Source organism: Mirounga angustirostris, unplaced genomic scaffold (assembly GCF_029215605.1).
Source record: "Mirounga angustirostris isolate CCGP_5_RB_7025 unplaced genomic scaffold, mMirAng1.0.hap1 SCAF_8, whole genome shotgun sequence".
Classification (NCBI taxonomy): Eukaryota; Metazoa; Chordata; class Mammalia; order Carnivora; family Phocidae; genus Mirounga; species Mirounga angustirostris.
Genome location: NW_026991716.1, coordinates 31,847,370 through 31,868,711, shown reverse-complemented (window position 1 = coordinate 31,868,711; position 21,342 = coordinate 31,847,370). Strand labels below are relative to the sequence as shown.

At 52.5% G+C, this 21,342-nt stretch overlaps 1 protein-coding gene across 7 annotated transcripts; it reads right to left on the bottom strand.

Moving 5' to 3' along the window:
* Positions 1–253: 253 nt before the first annotated feature.
* DEF6 (DEF6 guanine nucleotide exchange factor) lies at positions 254–20,924 on the bottom strand. Of its 7 annotated transcripts, none has more exons than XM_064597501.1 (13): positions 20,706–20,924; positions 20,114–20,276; positions 19,251–19,346; positions 10,413–10,553; positions 9,624–9,821; positions 7,570–7,896; positions 7,318–7,464; positions 4,054–4,162; positions 3,558–3,856; positions 2,338–2,504; positions 2,032–2,230; positions 1,044–1,134; positions 254–844 (listed from the first exon to the last, which is right to left on the bottom strand). In XM_064597501.1, exons 2-13 carry the CDS (start codon positions 20,207–20,209, stop codon positions 621–623), a joined length of 2,094 nt encoding a protein of 697 aa, XP_064453571.1. In that variant the 5' UTR covers positions 20,210–20,276; positions 20,706–20,924; the 3' UTR covers positions 254–620. The 7 variants fall into 7 exon arrangements, with proteins under 7 accessions (XP_064453571.1, XP_064453573.1, XP_064453574.1 ...); XM_064597503.1 differs by having other exon boundaries at positions 9,624–9,809; positions 20,706–20,919; XM_064597504.1 differs by having other exon boundaries at positions 7,570–7,806; positions 20,706–20,918.
* Between the last annotated feature and the right edge of the window lie 418 nt (positions 20,925–21,342).

The window sequence follows — 21,342 nt, the reverse complement described above, 5'->3', positions numbered from 1 at the left end:
TGCTCGTGGGCCGAGCACTTAATCCTGACAACAACTCTGTAAGGCAGGTACTATTCGTAGCCCTGTTTTACCAACATGGGAACTGAAGCACAAGCCGGTGAGCAGACTGGACCAAAGTCACCCAGTTAGTAAGTGGCAGAGTGTACTTGCCTCGCCCCTGCATTCCACTGTACTCTTTCTGGGACCTAGAACTGGATTTGAGGCAGGAAGAGCGAACATGGCAGGAGAGATGGACGGCAGACCTGATCAAGGGTTCATTCCAAGAGCAATTTTTATTTGGAAATGCGCCTCCACCACCTAGTGGCCGTCTGAGGGCACACGCCGTTGGCTTGCTTGTCTGCTCTCTTATCCAGCCCAGGGCACAGGGTCCTTGGGGTTAAGGCACAAGATCAAGTTCTCAAGGATCAACATCCCAGACAGCCTCAGTGGTCAGGGGCCTGGGGCTGGTGCCAAAAATGAACTAGGCTCCATTCTGGACTGTGTCATGGCTGGAGGGCCGAGGGGGCTCCTGGCACCAGGACTTCAGCTCCCTCTTCTGTGGGGGCTGGCATCACCCACAGGCCAGCTGTGGCCAGGTTCTGGTGGGTATGAGGTTGGAGGGCGGGAGGGGATAGCAGAGGCTAATTTTCTGGTGCTGGGTCCAGTTTGTCTTCCTGAGGGGTAGAAGCTGAGATGGGAGCTTCGTCCCCACCATTGAGGGACTTCTGCTGCTCGCTGCTGCTGGGCGAGGGGGTCCGGTTGCCCTGGGATCCCCAGCGGGTCAGGCGCTTTAGGGAGGAGTCACGGCGGGCAAGTAGATGTGGCTGGAAGCCTGTAAAGGAGCTGCTGGTGGTGGGACGCTTATCTGGCAGAGAAAAGGCAACTGCAAGTAAGGAGAAAGGTGCATGCGCAGGGGAGAGGTTGAGGGGCCTTGCCTCAGCCCGTGGGGGAGACGAGAACCTCCTTTCAATCCCACACGGCCTCTCTAGATCTGAAGGGATCCCTTTCTCCCTCCCTTCCCCTGCCCCACTCCAGAGAAAGCTCCAGGGTCTACCCCTTCTCACCTCCAGGCTCAATTGGATGCATGAGCCGGTTCATCTGAACATTCCAGTGTTTCACGTTGGTGCTGGCCTGGCGCAACTTCTGCTGGGCAGCCTGTGGGAGCAGGGCCAGCGGAGAGCGGGTCAGAGACACCATCCTAGACAGGGTATCTTGACCTTTTCGAGTTTGTAGGCCTCTTAGAATCTGACATCTCCCCAGGAAAACTCATATATGTTCTTAAAGAGTTATATAGATGAACAGTTAGCTTCCAATTTCAGGGGTCTCATGGACCCCCAAAGGGTCAAAAATAGTCATCATTATAGTTTCTGTTCATTAAGCAGCTACGATGTGCTAAGTATATTTATTATTTTAGTTAATCTCCAGAGCAGAAGTTAATAACAAAGTGCAAAAGAAGTTAAGTGACGGGGTGCCTGGGAGGCTTAGACGGTTAGGCATCTGACTTTGGCTGGGGTCATGATCCCAAGGGTCCTGGGATCGAGCCCCTCGTCAGGCTCTCTGCTCAGGCGGGAGCCTGCTTCTCCTTCTCCCTCTCCCTCTGCGTTCTCCCCCTCTCTCTCAAATAAACAAATAAAATCTAAAAAAAAAAAAAAAACATCAAAAATTAAAAAAACAAAACAACAACAAAAAACCCCTCTTCTATGGAGATCAGAGCCAAAGTACAGGGAGAGCAAGGTAGGCGCTTGGAAGAATATGAGAAAAAAACTTTGCCCAGATTCATAATAATGATAAAAATAGCAGCTAATGTTTCTTCGCCACTTGGTACATACTAAATGTCAGCCATCAGCTCCTTTAGTCTTCAGACCATGCTATTAGAGGCACCTTTCCCAGATGAGGGATTTGAAACTCAAGAGAGGTTAGGCAATTTGCCTGAGGTCACACAGCGGGGAGACGGAAGAGTCAGGGTTTGAGGGAAGGCTCCAGATCCTGCGCGTGGAGGCGCTCACCCCGCCGGCCTCCATCCTATCCCCCCACCCCCACCCCCGGCCTCACCTCCACGTCCTCGTCGGCCCTCTGCCGGTTCTGCCGCACCTCCTCCAGCTGCAGCTGGGCTTGCTGCAGGGAGCGGCTCTGCAGCGCCATCTCCTGCTGCAGCTCTTGCTTCTCCTGCTGCGCGCGCTCGATGTAGCGCTCCTGCTCCTCCTTCAGCTGCAGCAGCTGCTTCAGCTTCTCCTCCTCCTCCTCTAGCAGGCTGCGGGCGGGCGGGCGCTGCGTCGTCTCCAGAGCCAAGGCACCTCGCAGGCGCTCAGCAAGTGGGACGCCGGGGAGTCAGGGGAGGGGAACGAGAAGGGGTCCTACCGGGTCTGGGCTAGGCGCACGGCCTCCTCGTCCCGCCGAGCTTTCACCTCCAGGTGCAGGGCCTCCTCGAGCCTCTGCTGCATCTCCTCCAGCTCTTGGATCCGCTGCCGCTGCCGGGCAGCCTCCTCCTTCTTCAGTTCCATCTCGGCCTGCATGGAGGCCCGGGCCTGTGCCGGGACGCGGAGCCACGTCACTGGGGGCACCGCGTGGGGCAGGGGAGGCTGCAAGTACGCTGCCCTTTCCCCAGGGCTCCGCTAGGCTGGCCCACATAGATCTCTCTCAGTGACGGTCTGGGGAGTTTCCTCATGTCGGGATTCCTTCCTGATCTGATCTCTTTGTGGGAGCCTGACTAGGAAGATAATGGTCAGTGAACAGATGCTACATGGGGGGCGGGGGGCTCAAGTCACCCCCTGCCTAGCACCAGCCTTAATAATTATTATTATGTGTTATAATATTAGGTATTATGACTATAATTAGGGCTAGTGCTAGGCAGGGAGTGACTATAATTATAATAATTGTTATAACAACTAAAGGTATTTCCTCATTTGATCCTCACCATACCTCCAGGAGCACAGTTAGCATCAACACGTCACTGATAAGTGATTGAGGCACAGAGAGGCTAAGTAACTTGCCTGAGATCACAAGGCTCCTAAGAGGCAGACCTGGGATGGAATCCAGGTGTCTCTAACTCCAGCTCTAGATCTCTTAAATCCTAAATCTGATTGCCTCTACATGCCTAGTCCGCCTCCACATTCGTAAATCCCTCCTTCCTCCCATCCTGCATTCCCCAAACTGGTTTCACTGTAAACTTAGATCAAGTCTAGTCCAGTCTAGTCTAGCGTTGGTCCAAACTTATCCCTGACTAGGGGGTCTTTAGCAGCATCTGTCCAAGCCCCGCCCCCAGGCGAGGTCTCCAAACCAGGCCCCACTCTACACCTATAGCACTCAGCTACGGCCCCACCCCATCTTTCATCTCAAGCCATCCCTCGGCCAGGTTCCTGCACCCCCACGCCTTCCTCATCCCGCCCCTGGCACAGGTCCGGTCCCGTACGCGTGTTTCCAGTGCAGGGACTCTGTCCCAAGTCCCTCATTCCAAGCCCCGCCTCCACGCACCTCCTTCCCAGGCCCCGCCCCCGGCCCTCCGCTCCCGGGCCCGGTCTCTCCGCATCCCTCTCCCCCCGAGCCCCCCCGCCCCGGCCCCCGCCGGGTGCGGGCCCCACCTGCTCCGCCTGGCGCAGTTGGCCCTCCAGCGCCTGCTGCAGCTCGCGGTGCTGGCTGCGGCGTCGCTCCTCCTCCTCCTGCAGCAGGCACTCGGCCTGCCGCTGCGCCTCCTGTAGCAGCTCCAGCTCCTGCAGCTTCCGCTCCTTCTCCTCCTGCAGCTGCTGCAGGCGCAGCAGCTCTTCCTCCTTGGCCGCCCGGCGTCGCTCCCGCTGCTCCCGCTGCTCGCGCCGCTTCTGCTTCAGGTCCTTGTGCAAAGACATCTTCCCCTCGGCCTGCAGCCGGATCGCGGTCTGGATGGCTGCGGAGGGACAGGGACAGGGTCGGCAGGAGGCTAGCCGGGAGCAGCGCGGTCCTCGAGGTGGCCCACCTCCAGAAAGGGACCTTAGAGGTGGCTCGAGGTAGTCTCCAGCCTCCCGCTGGGCAGTGGGGTGACCCCCTTTTCACGGGCAGTGTTGTCACCCCCCGAGGCGCCGCCAGACCCAGGCGAGCACTCACCCGCCGTCCATTCCTGGCGCTGGCGCGTGTCGGAGGCGCTCATCTCGTACGTGCGGGAGGCTGTCTTCACACAGAACATGCAGCGCTTCCCCTCTCGGTCGGGCAGCACCTGGGTGAGGGCCGGTGGCCCCACACGCGCTGGCTTCACCGCCGCCGGGGTGCTCCAGCTCCATCCCCTACCCCCCCTGGCTGACCGTCCTCCCGGAGCACCGCTCCCACTCTGCCAGGAGCCTGTATGGCCCGGCGTGGAGGTTAGTTATGGGTGCGCTTGTGTCCCCACAAGTCTTGTAGCCTCTGCTCTTTGGAGGTAGGGCGGGGATGTTTTCATCTTGGTGTCTCTCCATGGGGCCTGGCACCTAATCCGTTACTGAGTGTGGATGCAGATCATTCGTGAACACTGCCAGTGACAGGGTCCTCACTCTCCAAATCATTCATTTCCACAGAGCCCTACCTGTTGGGAAAGTTCTCCATTCATTCATTCCACAGATATTGTGGAGTGTCTACTGAGTTTGGCTCATTGTTCTAGGCATTTAGGATACTGAGGTGTGCCTAACAGACCAAATCCCTGCCTTCCCTAAGCTTATATTTTAGTGGAAAATAACAGCTACCACGTATTGAGCTGCTGCTTCTTTTTTAAAAGATTTTATTTTTAAGCAATCTCTACACCCAACATGGGACTCAAAAACACACATGCCCCATCGACTGAGCCAGCTGGGGACTCCCGTGTGTTGAGCTTCTTATGCTCTAGAGGCTGAACGAGTGTTTTATATGCATCATTTTATTCATAACTCCGAAACAACCTTGCCAAACAAGCCTTATTAGCTCCACTTTACAGAAGAAGAAACTGAGGCTCTGCTAGGTCCAGGAAATTCACACTGCCTGTTAGTGGTGGAGCTGGGCTTTCTGCCTAAGATCTATGCTCTGTCCTCAGTGACACCTGTTTCCTTAAGTGACAAAAATGGAGAAAACCTAGGATGGCTATAATAATAATTTTTTAAAAGATTTTATTTGTTTGCAAGAGAGAGAGAGAACGAGTGGGGGGAGGGGCAGAGGGAGAAGCAGACTCCCTGCTGCGCAGGGAGCCTGATGTGGGGCTGGATCCCAGGACCCTGGGATCATGACCTGAGCCAAAGGCAGACGCTTAACCAACTGAGCCACCCAGGTGCCCTATAATAATAATTTTTAAAAATGTAAAATAACACATGTTGATGAGGATATGGAGAAAGTGGAACTCTCATACACTGGTGGTGAGAATGTGAGATGGTGCAGCTGCTACGGAAAACAATTTGGCTATTCCTTAAAAAGTTAAACATAGAATTACCATATGATCTAGCAATTCTACTCAGTATGTATCCAGAGAAATGAAAACATATGTTCACCCAGAAACTTCTGCATGGATGGCCAAACCAGCATTATTCACAATAGCAAAAAGATGGGAACAACCCATTGTCCATCTATGAATGAGTGGATAAACAGAATGTGGTCTGTGTACACGATGGAATATTATTGAGCCATAAAAAGGAATGAATTCCTGACCCATGCCACAACATGGATGAACCTTGGAACACTGTGCTGAAGAAAAGCCAGCCACAAAGGGACAAAATATTAGATGATCCCATTCCATTCTAGGTACCCAGAATAGGCAAATTCGTGGAGACAGAAAGTAGAATAGAGGATACCAGGGGCTGGGTAGAAAGGAGGGATGAGTTATTTCTTAATAGGTAGGTAGTTTTTCTTTGTGATGATGAAAAAGTTTTAGAAATAGATAGTGGTCACTCCCCCTGCTTGTGTTCCCTCTCTCTCTGTGTCTCTCTCTCTCAAATAAATAGAATCTTAAAAAAAAAGGGGGGGACGGGGCACCTGGGTGGCTCAGTCGTTAAGCGTCTGCCTTCGGCTCAGGTCATAGTCCCAGGGTCCTGGGATCGAGCCCCACATCAGGCTCCCTGCTCAGAGGGGAGCCTGCTTCTCCCTCTCCCTCTGCTGCTCCCCCTGCTTGTGCTCTCTCTCTCACCATCTCTCTGTGTCAAATAAATAAAATCTTTAAAAAATAAATAAATAAAATTTTAAAAAGGGGGGGTGCCTGCGTGGCTCAATTGTTAAGCGTCTGCCTTCGGCTCAGGTCATAATCCCGGGGTCCTGGGATCCAGCCCCGCATCGGGCTCCCTGCTCAGCAGGAGGCCTGCTTCTCCCTCTCCCACTCCCCCTGCTTGTGTTCCCTCTCTCACTATGTCTCTCTCTCTCAAATAAATAAATAAAATCTTTAAAAAAAAAAAAAAAAGAAAGAGTGGTAAGGGTTACACAACATTGTGAATGTACTTAATGCTATGAATTGTACAGTTAAAATGCTTAAAATGGCAAATTTCATGTTAGGTGTGTGTGTGTGTATTTTTTTCAAACTACAGTTTAAAATAATTGTTTTAAGCCTCCTAAAATAATAACAGACAGAGCCGAGGGGGAAAAATGGAGGGGAAGGACGGGAGGAGAGGGATGTAGAGAAAGAGTAGGGACATAGAGAGTTGCCAAAGGGAATGGGATTTGGGTGAAGGAGAAAAACTTTTCAAGAGGATTTTTAGAAAGTTCGCTGTGGGGGTACCTAGTTGGCTCAGTCGGTTAAGCCTCCGACTCTTGATTTTGGTTCAGGTCATGATGTCAGAGTCATGAGAATGGAGCCCTGCAGTGGGCTCCTCGCTGAGCGTGGAGCCTACTTAAGATTTTCTCTCGGGGCATCTGGGTGGCTCAGTCAGTTAAGCAGCTGACTCTTGATTTTGGCTCAGGTCATGATCTCAGGGTCCTGAGATGGATTCTCCCTCTCCCTCTGCCCCTCCCCTATCCCATGCTCTCTCTCTCTCAAGTAAGTAAATAAATATTTTTTAATAAAAGGATTCTCTCTCCCTCTGCCCCTCCCCTGCACTCCTCCCCCACCCACTCTCTTTCTCTCTAAAAGAAAAAAAGCTTTGTGTGTAGTGTGAGGCATAAGCCATCTCCTCTAAAATCCTTAGCAAAATCCACATTACTCACCAATGGCTTTAGTATTTGATTTGCAGTTTGGGTTTTTTGTTTTTGTTTTTGTTTTTTTTAAAGTGCTGGCATGGATGAGAATGGCCTTGAGGCACCCAGGTATATTTGGATTACAGTCATCTCAGCAGACATTTGCCACTGTGGCTTTTCTCCATTCACCCTCCTCCCGAGCCTCTTGCCTTTACACCACACTGGAGAGCCTCTGGGCCCTGAGTTGTGCTCCACCCCTTCGCCTGTCCCCCTCACCTCCACGCAGCATTGTGCATCCAGCGGGATTGTACCCCTTTTCTCCTTGCACTCTTCACTCCCAAAATAGCAGAGGGAGCTGGGCTGCAGCTGGAACCAGCGTTCTGCCCAGTTCCTCCGCAGGTGCCCTCGCTTCCACAGGTAGCCCTGCCATAGCCAGAGCAAAGTCAGAGGCTTCCCTACGGCCCCCCACCCCCACCCCCCGCTGCACCCTGACTTGGGGTCCTCCCCAAGTTCCCAGCTTGGCCTGACCTGCTTCAGGACATCTTGGATGAGCTCCTGGTAGACTTCGTGGATGGCCATGCTGAGAGTGTCCCGCCCCACACCTCGAAGACAGCGCCCCGAGTTGAAGAGCTCCAGGAACTGCCAGACGCTGAGCCCTCCGGTGGTCTGGGCTGCCTGGGCTTCCTGGGCCAGCAGCTCCTCCAGCTCACCCAAGCCCACCTCCAAGCTCATGCTGCTGAGCACCTTCTTTAGCAGGTATTCCACCTGGAGGAGCAGGGAGACCTGGGGACTGCAGCAGGCAGTGTTGCCTGTGACGATGCTGGGGTTGGGGGGGGCTCCTCTGGCTCCCAGAGCCTGGGCGGAGGTGACCAAGGACAGGGGGTAGGGGAGCCAGATGACTAAATGTTGGTGGAAACCAGGGTAGCTTTGGGGGGCGGGGTCCTGGAGGCCCAACCCCAATTTGGCATCCCCTTCCCCTCCCCAACTTCCAGGCCCACGTCCCACTCCTTCATGCTTTAAATTAAGGGCAGGGTGAAGGTTGAGGGCTGGGGGCCAGGCAGAGGCAGCAAATCACAGAACACGTCAGAGGGGGTGCAAGGGCCCTCTCATCCAATACCCTTACTTTGCCAATGACCAAACTGAGGCCCAGAGAGGGAAGTGACTCGTTCTAAATCACACAGCAAGTTGGTGGCAGCCAGAACTCGATTCATATCTCCTGAATCCCATCTGAGTCCTTATTCCAAGCCCAAGCCCCAACCCCGAGGATCCTTCCCCTATGGGAGTGCAAAGGGATTGGGGGTGGAGGTAAGCAGGGCAGGGACAGGAAACCTGCTACAGAGGAACAGGAAGTGGTGGTTGGGGTACATCCTGCTGCAGTTTGTTCATACAACATGTTGATCACGGCCGCGAGCAGCCTTCTGGCCTATGAGGGGCCCCCTTACCCTGACGGGCGGGGGTCTGACGAGGGTGCCTGTGCAGATGGACACACGTCCCTTTCCTGCCCCAGCAGCTTCCTGGGACACTCTCTTTAGGACTTTCATTCTGGAGGTTACTGGGTCTCCAACTGGGAGTGGGGTGGGGTACCAGTTCAGGGATTAGGCATCTCCCCTCACCCTTCCCATAAACAGAGGCAAGGAGATAATGCTGAGTGTGGTTGGATGTGTCAGGACTTCTTGTAAACACAGAGGACCCCCTCCCCTCCACACCCTAAGACCTAAATTCACCCTGGCATCTTTACAGTCACCAAAAGGGCTAACAGGTCAGGAGAAGGCTAAATGGATGGGGGAGAGAAGTGGAAGTGGCGGGGGGGCACCTGCCCTGGCTTCGTCCATGAGTTGAGGAGGTAGGGGCCCCTACTCCAGGCCTCTACTCCCAGGATGCCCTCTCTGGAGCCCGGAGCTGGGTCTGCCATTGGCTCTCCTCCATATATAGAAGACAGGGAGGGAAAATCTAGAACCGGGGCCAGATCTAGTTGCCTCCGCTGGAATAATGGGCCAGGCATCCCAGGAAAGTCTCCCTTCCCCTCATCTGGTAACCTTCTCGGATTGCCACAGTGCCTGAAGTCCTGCCATTCGATCTTAAATGTTTTCATTTTTAAATGGCCGGTAAGGTAGGGCGCCTGAGTGGCTCAGTCGGTTAAGCGACTGCCTTTGGCTCAGGTCATGATCCTGGAGTCCCTGGATCGAGCCCCGCATCGGGCTCCCTGCTCTGCGGGGAGCCTGCTTCTCCCTCTCCCCCTCCCCCTGCTTGTGTTCCCTCTCTCGCTGTGTCTCTCTCTGTCAAATAAATAAATAAAATCTTAAAAAAAAAAAAAAATGGCCGGTAAGGTATCAGGCTACACTGCTGTGTAAATAGAATCTGTGGTCATTTTCCTCCTTTGAGGGCTAAGAGAGCCCTGAAGGAAGTGTAGTTTTGGTTCTGCTGGGCACCGTGACTCTGATACAGGCAATTCTAGGCATCTGGAGACAGCTGGGTGGAGACACCAGCACGGGGAGACCAAGAAGAAAGGGGATGTGGGAAAGGCAATTTGGCCTCCTTCATGGCCCCAGGGATTCAGCCCCTGGAGCTGCCATCACCCTCACCTCATCAGGAACCATGATCAGAGGGTACTTGTCCTCAGACAGGAAATTGAACAGGCACCAGAGGCGGAAGGCATCCTCATTGGAGAGCATGCTGTTCCCGTTGCTGTCCACCCGATAGTTCTTCTTGGCCGTCAGGGTCCAGCACAGCTCATCAAAGTGCTCCTTAACGAAAGCCCCCTCCTCCACCTGCCACCAGGCCTGCAAGTCAGCCAAAACGGCCACCCCATCCATGCTCTACCACCAAACAAGGCTCTAGGTGCTTTCCTGGGGTCACCTACTCCCCTGCTCCCCACCCCGCCAAGCTGGGGCTCTAATTTGAGAAATCCCTGAGCTGCTTACCAGGTAACTAGCTGATTCCAACTACCCGCCCCCTCTCCCCTCCCCAGTCCCCTGCCAACAGAGAAACTAGTCCCTCAGCCCAGGGGAGAAAGAAGGGGAGGACAAGGGGGCAGGGATGGACGACCATGAAGAACCTGAGAAGAGAGTGACAGCTGGGAGGAGCAGGGAGCACAGCACTGGGTGATGCTGGAGAGCCCTACAGCTAGAAATGGGAGGTAAGCCTAGGCAGGGATGGGCTGGAAGGGTGCAGGCTAGGACAGAGGTGAGGGAGATGGAGGAGGGAGTTGGGGGGGCAAGGAGGGGACAAGTGGCTGCAATGTGAAGGACAGAGATGGGAGGGCAGGGATGGAAGTGGGAGTTGATAGGGTGGGAGGAGTTGGGGTGGCAATGTATTAGGGCGCTGGCCAGACTGGGAAGTGGGGAGAGGTGCCCCCTCAAGCAAGGCCCCACCTTGTCCAGGATGTACTTGTTGAGGTAGGGCATGTATCCCTGGCTGGACACGGGGCCGTCGTCATCATCCCGGAAGTGCTCCTCCAGAGCCACAGGGTCGTGGGGGATGTGCAGGACCGTGTACAGGTTGTGGGACAGCACCTGAGACAGAGTGGCAGTTGGCCTTCCCATGCCCCAGCCAAACCTGGGCTAGAGGGCTGCTCCCACCTCCCGGCTTGTCCCCGTTCCCAACCTGGCTAAGTCCTCCGCACACATTATTCAATTCAATCATAACCAAAACATAGGCATTTGTATACGATGGAATATTATTCAGCCATACAAAAGAAGGACATCTTGCCATTTGTGACAACAGGGGTGGACCTTGAGGGCCTTATGCTAAGTGAAATAAGTCAGAGAAAAATATATACCATATGATCTCACTTATATGTGGAATCTAAAAAAACAAATTAACCCTCCATCCCCACCCCAAGCTCATAGACACAGAAAATGGATTGGTGGTTGCCAGGGGCAAGGGGTAGGGGGTGGGTGGAATGGGTGAAGGAGGGTCAAAAGGTACAGCTTTCGGTTTAAAATAAGTCATGAGGAGGTAACATACAACATGGAGACTATAGTTAATAATACTGTATGGCCTATTGGAAAGTTGCTAAGAGTAGATCTTAAAAATTCTCATCCCAAGAAAAAAGTTTTTTAACTATGTATGGTGATGGATGTTAACTAGACATTGTGGTGATCATTTCACAATATTTACAAATACCGCATCATTATGTTGGACACCTGAAACTAATATAATGTTATATGACAATTATACCTCAGTAAAAACAAAAAAACCTAAAACTGTACACCCTTACTATGCACCAAGTACTGAGCTAAGCACATTATATATAATTCACTTAACCCCCATAACCACGGTTAATATCCCCATTTTACAGATGAGATAAAAGAGCTGGGATTCAAACCCAAGCAGCCATGTTCTCAGCCACTTCATTAGGTAGGGATGTCCTCTTTGTGCAGACAAGGACACTGAGGCTCAAGAGATTTGGTAAATTGCCCAAGATCCACAGTGAGCAAGAGTCTGGGATTCAAACCCAGCTCCGCAGATTCCAAAGCCTAGGTGCTTCCTAGGATGCTGGGCTGTCAACAGGGAGGTGGCTGTCACCCCAGGGCAGGAGCCCCGAATTTCTCATCATTCCCATCAAAGACTCAGGGTTCAGGCTGCAGTGTGTCTGCTCCAGGAAAGGCAAGTGCAGTTCCAGTCACTTCCCTTCAAAGATGAAGGGAGCTGGAGAGGGCTCAGAGAAGGCTCACGAAAGATGGTCTGTGACACGTGGAGGAAAAGGCCAGAACGGATGGTGGCCGGGATGGTGTGGAGGGGAAACACGAGTTGGTTAGCAAACTCACGATATAAGAACAAAGAAATTGAAGTCTGAACAAGATCAGGAAAAAATAAAATTGTCTTGGGGATACTTCTGTCATAGTACTTATCACAGAGTGAATAATTAAACTACTCATTCCTGGGGCACCTGGGTGGCTCAGTTGGTTGAGCGACCGACTCTTGATTTCTGCTCCGGTCCTGATCTTCGGGTCATGAGATCAAGCCCTACATTGGGCTCTGCACTGAGCGGGCAGTCTGCTTGGGATTCTCTCTCTCCCTCTTCCTCTGCCCCCCAACTCCCCTCCCCTGCTCGCACACACTCCCTCTCTAAAAAAAAAAATAAAATAAAAAATAAATTAAAAAGGTAAAATAGTCATTATTGCACACCTATGTGGCAGCCACTGTATGAGGTGCTTTCTATACCCCGTGTCTAACCTCCGCTACAACTGTGATACACAGACACTATCCCTGTTTTCCAGATGAGGATGCTGAGGCTTGGGGAAGTTCAGAGCCAACAGCCGAGCGGAGCTTGCAACCAGGTGTGCCTGGCCCTGAAGGCTGCCTCACTGTTACAGTGCTGACCCTGAGACTCTCTGCAGGTAGATGGTGAACTCTGGGGACAACCTCTCTGTTCATCTCCGTGTCCCATGGCCCCTATGTCCTCTTGTGCACCCGAAAGGCAGTCAATGAAAGCTGTGTGTAAGGGCTGCTTCCACAGTTAAGCTTAGAGGCAGTTCCTGAGGCAGGAGCTGGTAACATCCTAGAGGTGGTACACGAGCCAAATCTTCACTTCTTTATTCTCTGGTGAGAGGAGGTGGGACAAAGCATTGACACTTTTCCCCGGTATTCTCCTGAGCCTCAGGCTCCACTGAGGCCAAGTGGGAGGTTGGACGGCCCAGCAAGAGGGTGCTTCTCTTTTCCGTCACTCCCCTCTGGGCAGCCATCTCTGACCGCCACCCCCACCCTTGTCCCCATGCTCTTCAGATCATCTCCTGTGCCAGGTTTGGTTCTGCTTCTCTTGTTCTAGAAGACATCTTCAGTTTCTTCCTGACGAACTCGGCCCTCTCCACCCATATTTGGTAATGGAGCCTTGATTTTTCTTGGAGAAGCACCTCTCCCCCATTCTCAATATCTGTGGTATGGACTATTTGCACCCCTAACCCACTTGGCTGCAGGGCTGGGTACATCAGAGTCATGGTGATTGGCTCAAGGAAGGGCACATGACCAATCCTGGGCCAATGAGAATCAGCCCTATGATTTTTGCTTCCTCTAGTGGAAAGACCTATACCTTCCCCTGGAATTGTTAAGCTGTTGGAACGGAGATAAACATCTTCATCCTCCGAGCCTCAGTTTCATTGTATGCAAAACAGTAGGATAATACCTGTCCTGTGGAGAGGCTGTGAGGATAGAGTGAGAGGACATATGGAGACAGCCAGAATTAGATCTGCACAGAGCAAATGTTAGATCCCTTCCTGTAGACAAAGTGCGGTTTTTTACCTAACAAATTGACATAGATCAGAAGACTGATAACATCAGGTACTGAAGAGGTTGTGGAGAAATAGGGACTTGAATGCCCTACTGTTGAGGTGTGAATTGGTAATCTTTCTGGAGGACAAGAATGTATCAAACTTAAAATTGGGAATGATCCCAGCATTTTTTTTTTCAAGATTTATTTATTTCAGAGAGAAGAGAGTGTGTAAGCTGGGGGAGGGGCAGAGGGAGAGGGGAAGCAGACTACCCACTAAGCGGGGAGGGCTTGCTCTCCCAACCCAGAGATCATGACCTGAGCCAAACCAAGTTGGTCACTGAACCAACTGCATCTGCTCCACCCAGGCGCCCTGCCCCCCACATTTCTAATCATCTAACCTGTAGATGCTCAAGGGAACAGAGCTACATGTACAAGAATGTTCACTGAGGCATGTTTATAATATGAGGAACTGGAGACAGCTTGAGGCTCCTTCAGTAGGGGCCAAGTACATCGCGTCATGGACCTATGTGTGGTTGGAAAGATCTTATCCATCTGCCACTTGTGTGCTTACAGGCAAGTGATTTTCTCTAAGACCTTGGTGTCCTCTGTGAAGATAATAAGGAGGCCTACTCCAAAGGGTTTTTAGAATGAAGAGCTTAGCACAGCACCTAGTGTGTAGCTCATTGTTTAATAAAAGTTGTGTACTATTTTTATTATGTTTTTATGAACAGACATGGAAAGATAGGCATACTATACTGGCTGGTGAAAAAAGCAAGCTATAGAATGAAATGTTTGTAAAATAAATGTGTGCAAAGATTAGGTTGAACCATAGCAAATTTTAATAGCTGTTTTAATAGATTAAAATAATAAAATGTCAGCAATTTCATACGGTTCAGCCTAATATGTTTATGTGTACATAGAAAAAAATCTAGAAGACTCAGCAGACTGTTACCAGCTATCACCCCACCATCCTTCCCCAGGGAGGGGAGGAACTTTCATCATCTTTAACATTAAATTTGTCTTTGAATTTTTTTAACCAGTAACATGTTTTACTTATAGAATAAATTTCATCTTCTTTAAAATTATATTCTTCTGCACTCTGATTTTTTTTTAACCAAGAGCATATATTGTTTTTATGACAAAAATGTAAAATTATAGAGATAAAAAGCAAAGAGTGCCATTAACCACTGTTATTAATGTACCCTGCTATTAATTTGCTCTATAATAACATTCCTTTGCTATTCCCTTTTTGTGTGAGCATTTCTGGGTGCTCTACATTCCTTGAGGGCAGCAAGGACTCTAAGTTAGGCCTGATTCCAGATCTCAGTACGATATCCAGCACACGATAAATGTTTTTGACCGACTCCTCAAGTCTAACTTAAATGCTCCAATGGTTTCCCGTTGTTCTCAGAGTAAAATCGCAAGTCCTTCCAGAGGCCTTGGGCCCCCTAGGACCTGGCCTGCTGTACCTTCTCTGGCTTCATCCCTCTTGGTCACTTCTCTGCGGCTACTCTGGCCCTCTTGACATTCCTCAGCCGGGCCAGGCACACACTTGCCTCAGGGCCTTTGCACTTGCTACGCCTTCAGCCTGGACTATTCTTCTCCCAGGTCCAGGCATGGCACACACCCTCTTCTCCTTTCCGTCTTTACTTAGATGTCACCTTCTCAAGGAGGACTTCTCTGGACCACCTTATTTAAATCTATAACCCCATCCCCTCTACCGCCCCCCCCCAATCTCTATCCCTGTTTCTGCTTTATTTACTTCCATGTCATGTATCATTTTCCATCACATGATACATTTATACTTATTTTGTTTTCCATCTGTATTCTCTGACTAGAATGTCGGCACCTCGGGGATTTTGTCCCTTTTATTCACCTCTTATTCACTCTTATATCACTGGGTCTGGCACATAATGGACACGCGACAAATATCTGTTGAATGAACTTAAATGCTTCACGGGAAGAAGTAGGAGAAATACAAAAGGCAGACAGACATGGACTGAATCTCTCTGAGCAACTTAACCTCACTGGGCCTCAGTTTTCATAGGTCTGAAAACGGGGTTCAAAGAGATGCCATACAAACCCCCTCCCACCCCAGGATAGAAGAGGCAACACAGCCGCACAGTTATTTGATCTGTTCCTTGCCTTGGTTCGTTCGTCCACACTGTCCTCTAAGACCTGCCTTCCTCACCTGTACGTTTTGCCTCTGGAATCTCAGGGGCCCGGGGCAGAGGCTCCAATCCCTGTGAGCCATCAGGTGTCAGGACGTGAAGGAATTAAAGGCCCCAGACACCGGGGGCTCAGGGCCTCTCCCCAGAGAGCTCAGCAGACCTCAGACTGCCAGGCTTCCTGTGCCTGGGCTCGGGTTGGGGCTAGAGGTGGGGAGAGGGTGTGACCAGAGGAGGGTCACGCTGGAAAGGAAATGGCAGGGGTGGAGGCCAGAATGTGCAGGAGCCCACGGGGCTGATTTCAATCAATCCTCAGCCCTGGAGGCAGGGACTCTCATTATCCTCCTTTTATAGATGAGGAAATCAAGGCGCAGAGAGGTAAAGTGTCTTCCTGGAAGTCTGCCTCTAAAGGCCTACTCTTGATCTCTCCACCACATTAGCTCTTGCTGAGCCTCAGAATCACCTGGGGAGCTGCTGAAACTGATGGGCACTGGAGCCCCGCCCCTCCCGACTGACTCAGAGTTTCCAGGGGTGGGTGGGGTCCAGGTGTCTGTAGCTTTCACAAGGCTGCCATTGGGCTCCTTCAGAGAGGACTCTCACAGTCTCACCGCCCAACCAGGCAGCCCCTGACCTTCGAGTTGGCAGCCATTGACCTTCGAGAGGCTTCATTTACGCACTGTTTCCTCTGAAGGCATGTGGGGAAGTGGTTCTCTTCGAGGGGCTTGTGAGTTCCCTAAAAACTCAGGTGTGGAGATGGGGCAGGTGCCAGCTCGTGGTCCTGCAGTTCCCAGCCTTCACTGGACGCGTATATGACGGGTGTGGGAACCCATGCACAGCACCAACTAATGGCTACAGAGAGAATGAATAATCTCTCTCTTGCCTACATGGCCTGTAGTTTTTTTTTAATGTATCTAGGTGCCAGGTGATTTTTTTTTACAATATACAGATCCTTTTAAGAGTTACTAAATGTATTTTACTAAAGCATAACTACTATCACAAGGGAGGAGCACTGGGAATTTTAAAAGGTGGGAATCTCTGGATGAGCTGTGTGCCTGCTGACAGCAAGAAAAGGGCTAGAAGGCAGGGGGAGGGGGCGCCTGGGTGGCTCAGTCAGTTAAGCAGCTGCTTTTGGGTCCTGGGATTCAGCCCCGCATCTGCATCCTGGCTCCCTGCTCAGCAGGGAGACTGCTTCTCTCTTTCTCTCTGCCCCTCCCCACATTTCCTGCTCTCTCGCTCTCTCTCACATAAATAAATAAAACCTTAAAAAAAAAAGAAAAAGAAAAAGAAAGGGCTAGAAGGGGTTGAGGGTGGGCACCAAAGACAGGCTTGGAAAAGGGAAAGGGGAGGCTGCATCAAGGGTCAATTTCATCTACCTGATGTACTTTGTTAAAATTTCTTTTAGTAGGCTAGCTGGTGATCCCCAGTTCAACCCTCTGCCTTTACAGATGAGAAACTAGAGGTTCAGAGACAGCGATCACTTGCCCAACGTCATCTAGCTGGGGAGCAGGCCTATGTGGCTCTGAGTCAAGCACATCACTAAATCATCCCGTCACTCCCTGCCATCCTAGCCCGAGACCAGTGGCAGGAAGGGGTCAGAACAAAGTTGAAGATCGTGGGCTCCTGGGCGGCTCAGGTCATGATCCCGGGGTCCTAGGATTGAGCCCCGCATTGGGCTCTCTGCTCAGTGGGGAGCCTGCTTCTCCCTCTCCCTCTGCCTGCCGCTCTGCCTACTTGTGATCCCTCTCTCTCTCTGTCAAATAAATAAATAAAATCTTAAAAAAAAAAAAAGAAAAAGATAGTTAAAAAAAAAAAGCTGAAGATCCCAGCCAGCAGATTCCTGGACTGGAGCTGTTCTTAACTTCCCCTCCACCGAAGTGAAGGTTGTCATCCCCCTCCCTCCCTGCCCACCCTGGCTCCTGCCAATCAAGGGTAAGGGGCAGGCCTGCTGCCTCCTAAGAGCTCACTGAGCCAGAGACACACTGCTCCATCCACATCCCCAATCGCAGGGCCATTACCCCAATTCTCAGCTGATTCCCCACTAGGCCTGGAACCAAGGCTGCTCCCCAGGGAAGAGGATGTGGCCATTAGGAAACCCATGATTGCCAAGGCTCTCCTCCTTGCAGCCCTCTGGCAGGACCGCTACTCCCTCCCAAAGGTCTTTAGAGAAGGAGGTTCTGGGGACCCTGGGAAAACTCACAGTCCTCAACTCCTGGGAAATTTTGTGCTCCACCTAAATCCATCCTGGGCAGAAGTGCCATGCCTATTGGTCTAATTGTACTTTTCTCAACTCACCTGGACAAAGGCCATGGTACCTTCTACAAGAATTCAAACGGAGGAAAACCCATCTGCTCTCTCGCCCAAGCCTTCTCTTCCTCAGAGAGAAAATCATGACGCCTTGGGCTACTTCTCAGAGGCCTCACTGTTCTTCCTCCTCCCTCATCACGGCTTTGCCCATGAGAGCCAGTGGCAGCCCAATGCATCAGGGAAGCGGGGACTGTCACAGACAGACATAGCTTGCTGGGCTGGTGCATGTCTCACTGCCTGGTCCCAATCCAGGGCCCTGAGGCCAGGGACAGTGTTAGTGAGGACAGACTAACCCCAAGGTCTTTTCCCTTCTCCCACGAGTCTTTTCAGGGGTGGGGTTGGCCCCCCGCTGGTATCTCTCTCATCTGCTTCTTCCTCTGACTTCTGACCACTTCTCTTTTGCTCCTTTGCCTTTCCGGCATCCCTGCCCCCAACACTATCACTACTTCCTCCTATTCCAGTATCTCCCACTATGGTCTCAGGGAAGAACTGCCTTCCCTATCCTTCTCTTGTGTGACATGGGCCCTACCGTGTCTCTGCCTCACCGACCACCCGGCCCAAGACTCCCATCGCTTAGCACAGATTTCCAGAGTGGACACGTTTTCTGTTGAGTGGGGGAGAAAGCTCCCTGCTCCTGTGTGACCAAAGGCTGCTGGCCGTGGGCTCAATTTGAGCTGTGATGCGGTACAGACGGTGGACAGTTCAAGTATGTAAGCTCCTAATAGAATCTTCCCTGCAAGTACTCGACCTGTGGGGGTGGGGAGTGGGCATCGATCCAGCTGGAGGCCGAGAAAAGAGTTAGGAAGCCTTACTGGCTGATGGCACCAGGAAAAGGGGAACCACTTTCCACATGTGAGGGGTGGGCATAGAGAGCCTGGAGAGGTTACAGGGGCTGCAGGTAATGGAGACAGAAAACGGTACCTTGGAGATAAACTATGGAGGTTGGGATTGTTCCTACAAGATACGAAAGGCAGTGGGAGGTGGATGTAGGGCACGGGTTTCTGCAGGGCTGGATTTTGGATGATCTGCTGTTCTCCTGTCTATCCTGAAGCCCCCACTAGATGACATGATCTGCAATAAAAGGATTTACGGAGAATGTAAGGAAGAACCCGCCTATTGAGGAATCCTCCCTGATGATCAAAGGTAGTAGTGGACTATCTTTCCTGGGGGAGTCAAGAATCATTTTTTGGATGCTCATAAGTCTGGCTAAGGGATAGATTATGGGATAGGGCCAGTTTGGGATATCCAAGTTTATTGTGTCCTAGTTCAGCACAGGGGGGGGTTAGAATGGGGGTGGTGCAAAATGCCTATCCTGCCTTATTTATCTCTCCCACGTTTGCAGGCACCTCCTACCTTGGTCATTAAAAATGGAGGTTTCCTTGAGGCTGCAGGCCTCCTTTGGGGGTGCCCAGAAGAGAAACCAGAAATCTAGAGCCTAGCATCATGCCAGGCACATGGTCACTCAGTTAACATGTGAATGGAACGAATGATCCCCTAAGGCAGGTCACTGGAGAGCTGAGGCTTACCCTGCTCCTGTCTCTCAGTGTTCCCTGGTTCCAGTGGCCTGGGGCCTTGCTTCTTCCCCCACTAACCAGGCTGGAGAAGACAGCACTAAGCCAGGACTGGAGGGAAGGAAGGAGAGAAACTTGCTGGTCTCCCAGGAACTGTTTAGGTCCAAGTACTGAACTGTAGGGCAATCACTGATGGGCTCTTCCTGGGCTCAGATTCGACCCCCTCCCTGTCTGAGGTGCCAAGGCCAAAGGGAACAGTTTCCCAACCTGGCGTGTGGGAGGAGGGGGCGGCGAGCTGGGCGGCCCGGGGCAGAGCAGGGTCTCGGTCCTTGCCCCTTCCCAGCACTGTTGCAGCTGGGAGACAGGGTTCAGAGGAGCTGTTCTCTGCCAAAGGTGACCCAGTCAGCCTGGTCTGGAACTAGGACAGGCTCCTGAAGCCTCGCTCTCAGCTCCGGGAGGAAGTGACTGACAAGTACTAGCTAACTGTCTCTCTTCAAAGCCAGGAGGAAGCAGCAGGAAGGAGTACGGTGCGGACCCAGGCTTCACTCTGGGGAGACGTGTGCTCATCACACGGAGTATAGGATGTAGCCTGGCCTGTTGGCCTTCAAAACCTAATGATGCCACCTCCACCCTCCAGGGAGTCCGGGGGGCAGGTCTCTGGGCAGAGGCTCCGCGTCTACCTCCGGGGGGCCCCAGAACATAGGCAGCAGCATCCACCGGGCTGTGTCGTCCCGGTTACCCAGTCCCGGCTCCCCTCCCCAGGCCTGGGCCTCTGGATGGCTGAGTGCCATCAGCACAGCGTTCCTGCCTGGCTCCTGGGCGGCAGGGGCTGAGGAGGCACGTCTGCCGGCCTCCCCTGGGCCCTGGGGGCTCCTCACCTTGAGCTGGGACTTGGAGACCTTGCCGCTCTTCTCCACGTCCAGGGCAGTGAACGCGTACCAGATGGACTTGAGCAGCTCCTTGCGCAGGGCCATGGCTGAGGTGCCGCCCGGCCCGGGGGCGGCTCTGACACCGAGATCCGGTTTCAGGAAATGCAAACGGCTGCAGAGACCGCAGAGGGGCCATGGCGCGGAGCAAGAGCTCCACCTGCCTGCTCGCGCGGGCTCCCTGTGCTGCCAGGAGCAGGCCTGTTGCCCTTGCAGTGCTCATGGCCGCACTCTCTGCATGGGACCTGGGAACCCAGACCCGGAGAGCCAGAGCCCTGCTTCTGTTCGGTGTGGCTCCCCGGGCGTGCAGCCCTCGAGAAGTCTCCTCAGCCACAGAACCTTCTGGGGCTTCCTGGGCTCCCAGAGGCAGCTTGTTGAGGGGAGGGAAAAAAAAAAAAAAAAAGCAAGCCCACCCTGGCTTTCGGAGGGTGGCGGTAGAGGGTATCCTGTCTCACTTCCACACTTACCAGGCAGGAGGCCTTGGATGAGTTACTACTAACCTCCTTGAGCGGTTCTCTCAGGGGAGAGCTGGAAAAATACCCACCTCACACAGTCCTAAGGTCTGGGGATAGATGTGAAGCAGAGCAGGCACTGGATAAAACATTTCTTTTAGGGCCATCTAACATCACTGTGGCGGTGGGGCTCCTCCCAAGCGGAAGAAAACAAAGGCGACGACACAAAGTTGGCGGAGGAACTGGGCCAGGGCACCTCTCCAGGTCAGGCGGGCTTGGCACGTGATTGGTTGCCTCCCCATTCTCTGGGCTTTGGCTCGAAAAGGCCTCAGCTCGGAGCGCTGACCATTCTGGGGCCCACTGGCCCTGAGGATGCAGGCCTGTTTCTGAATCACACGGTGGGGGGAGGGGCATAAAACGGGGGGCCAGCTCTCAGGGTGCTGACAGCAGGAGGCTTGGCACTCAGGGCCCCCCACGGCATGATCCCTTTCTTTAGATCCACTGCCTGTGCGGGCCGGGACACGGTCTCGCCCAGAACAGTGGTCATGGATGTTGGAAGCCTGCTTGCGTAACCAAGCCACCTCCTCCCTGGGGGCATGCCCCAGCCCCCTCTGCTTCCACAGAGCTGCTGGCATGAGTACACAGAAGAGAGGGTACCTGGGCTTGGGGGAGGGTTCCATTCCCAGGTGGCAGGAAGGGACTGGGGCACATCCATCATCGTGGGGAGAG

Bases quoted from the DNA above. Each gene is read 5' to 3' on its own strand.
- DEF6 (XM_064597502.1), bottom strand. From the start codon at position 20,209: ATGGCCCTGCGCAAGGAGCTGCTCAAGTCCATCTGGTACGCGTTCACT. The intron at 19,347-20,113 runs GTGAGGAGCCCC...CCTTCCCTCCAG, and splicing joins TCTCCAAGTCCCAGCTCAAG to TCCTGGCTTAGTGCTGTCTT. The intron at 10,554-19,250 runs GTAAGCCTCAGC...ACTCTGTCTCAG, and splicing joins CACTGAGAGACAGGAGCAGG to GTGCTGTCCCACAACCTGTA.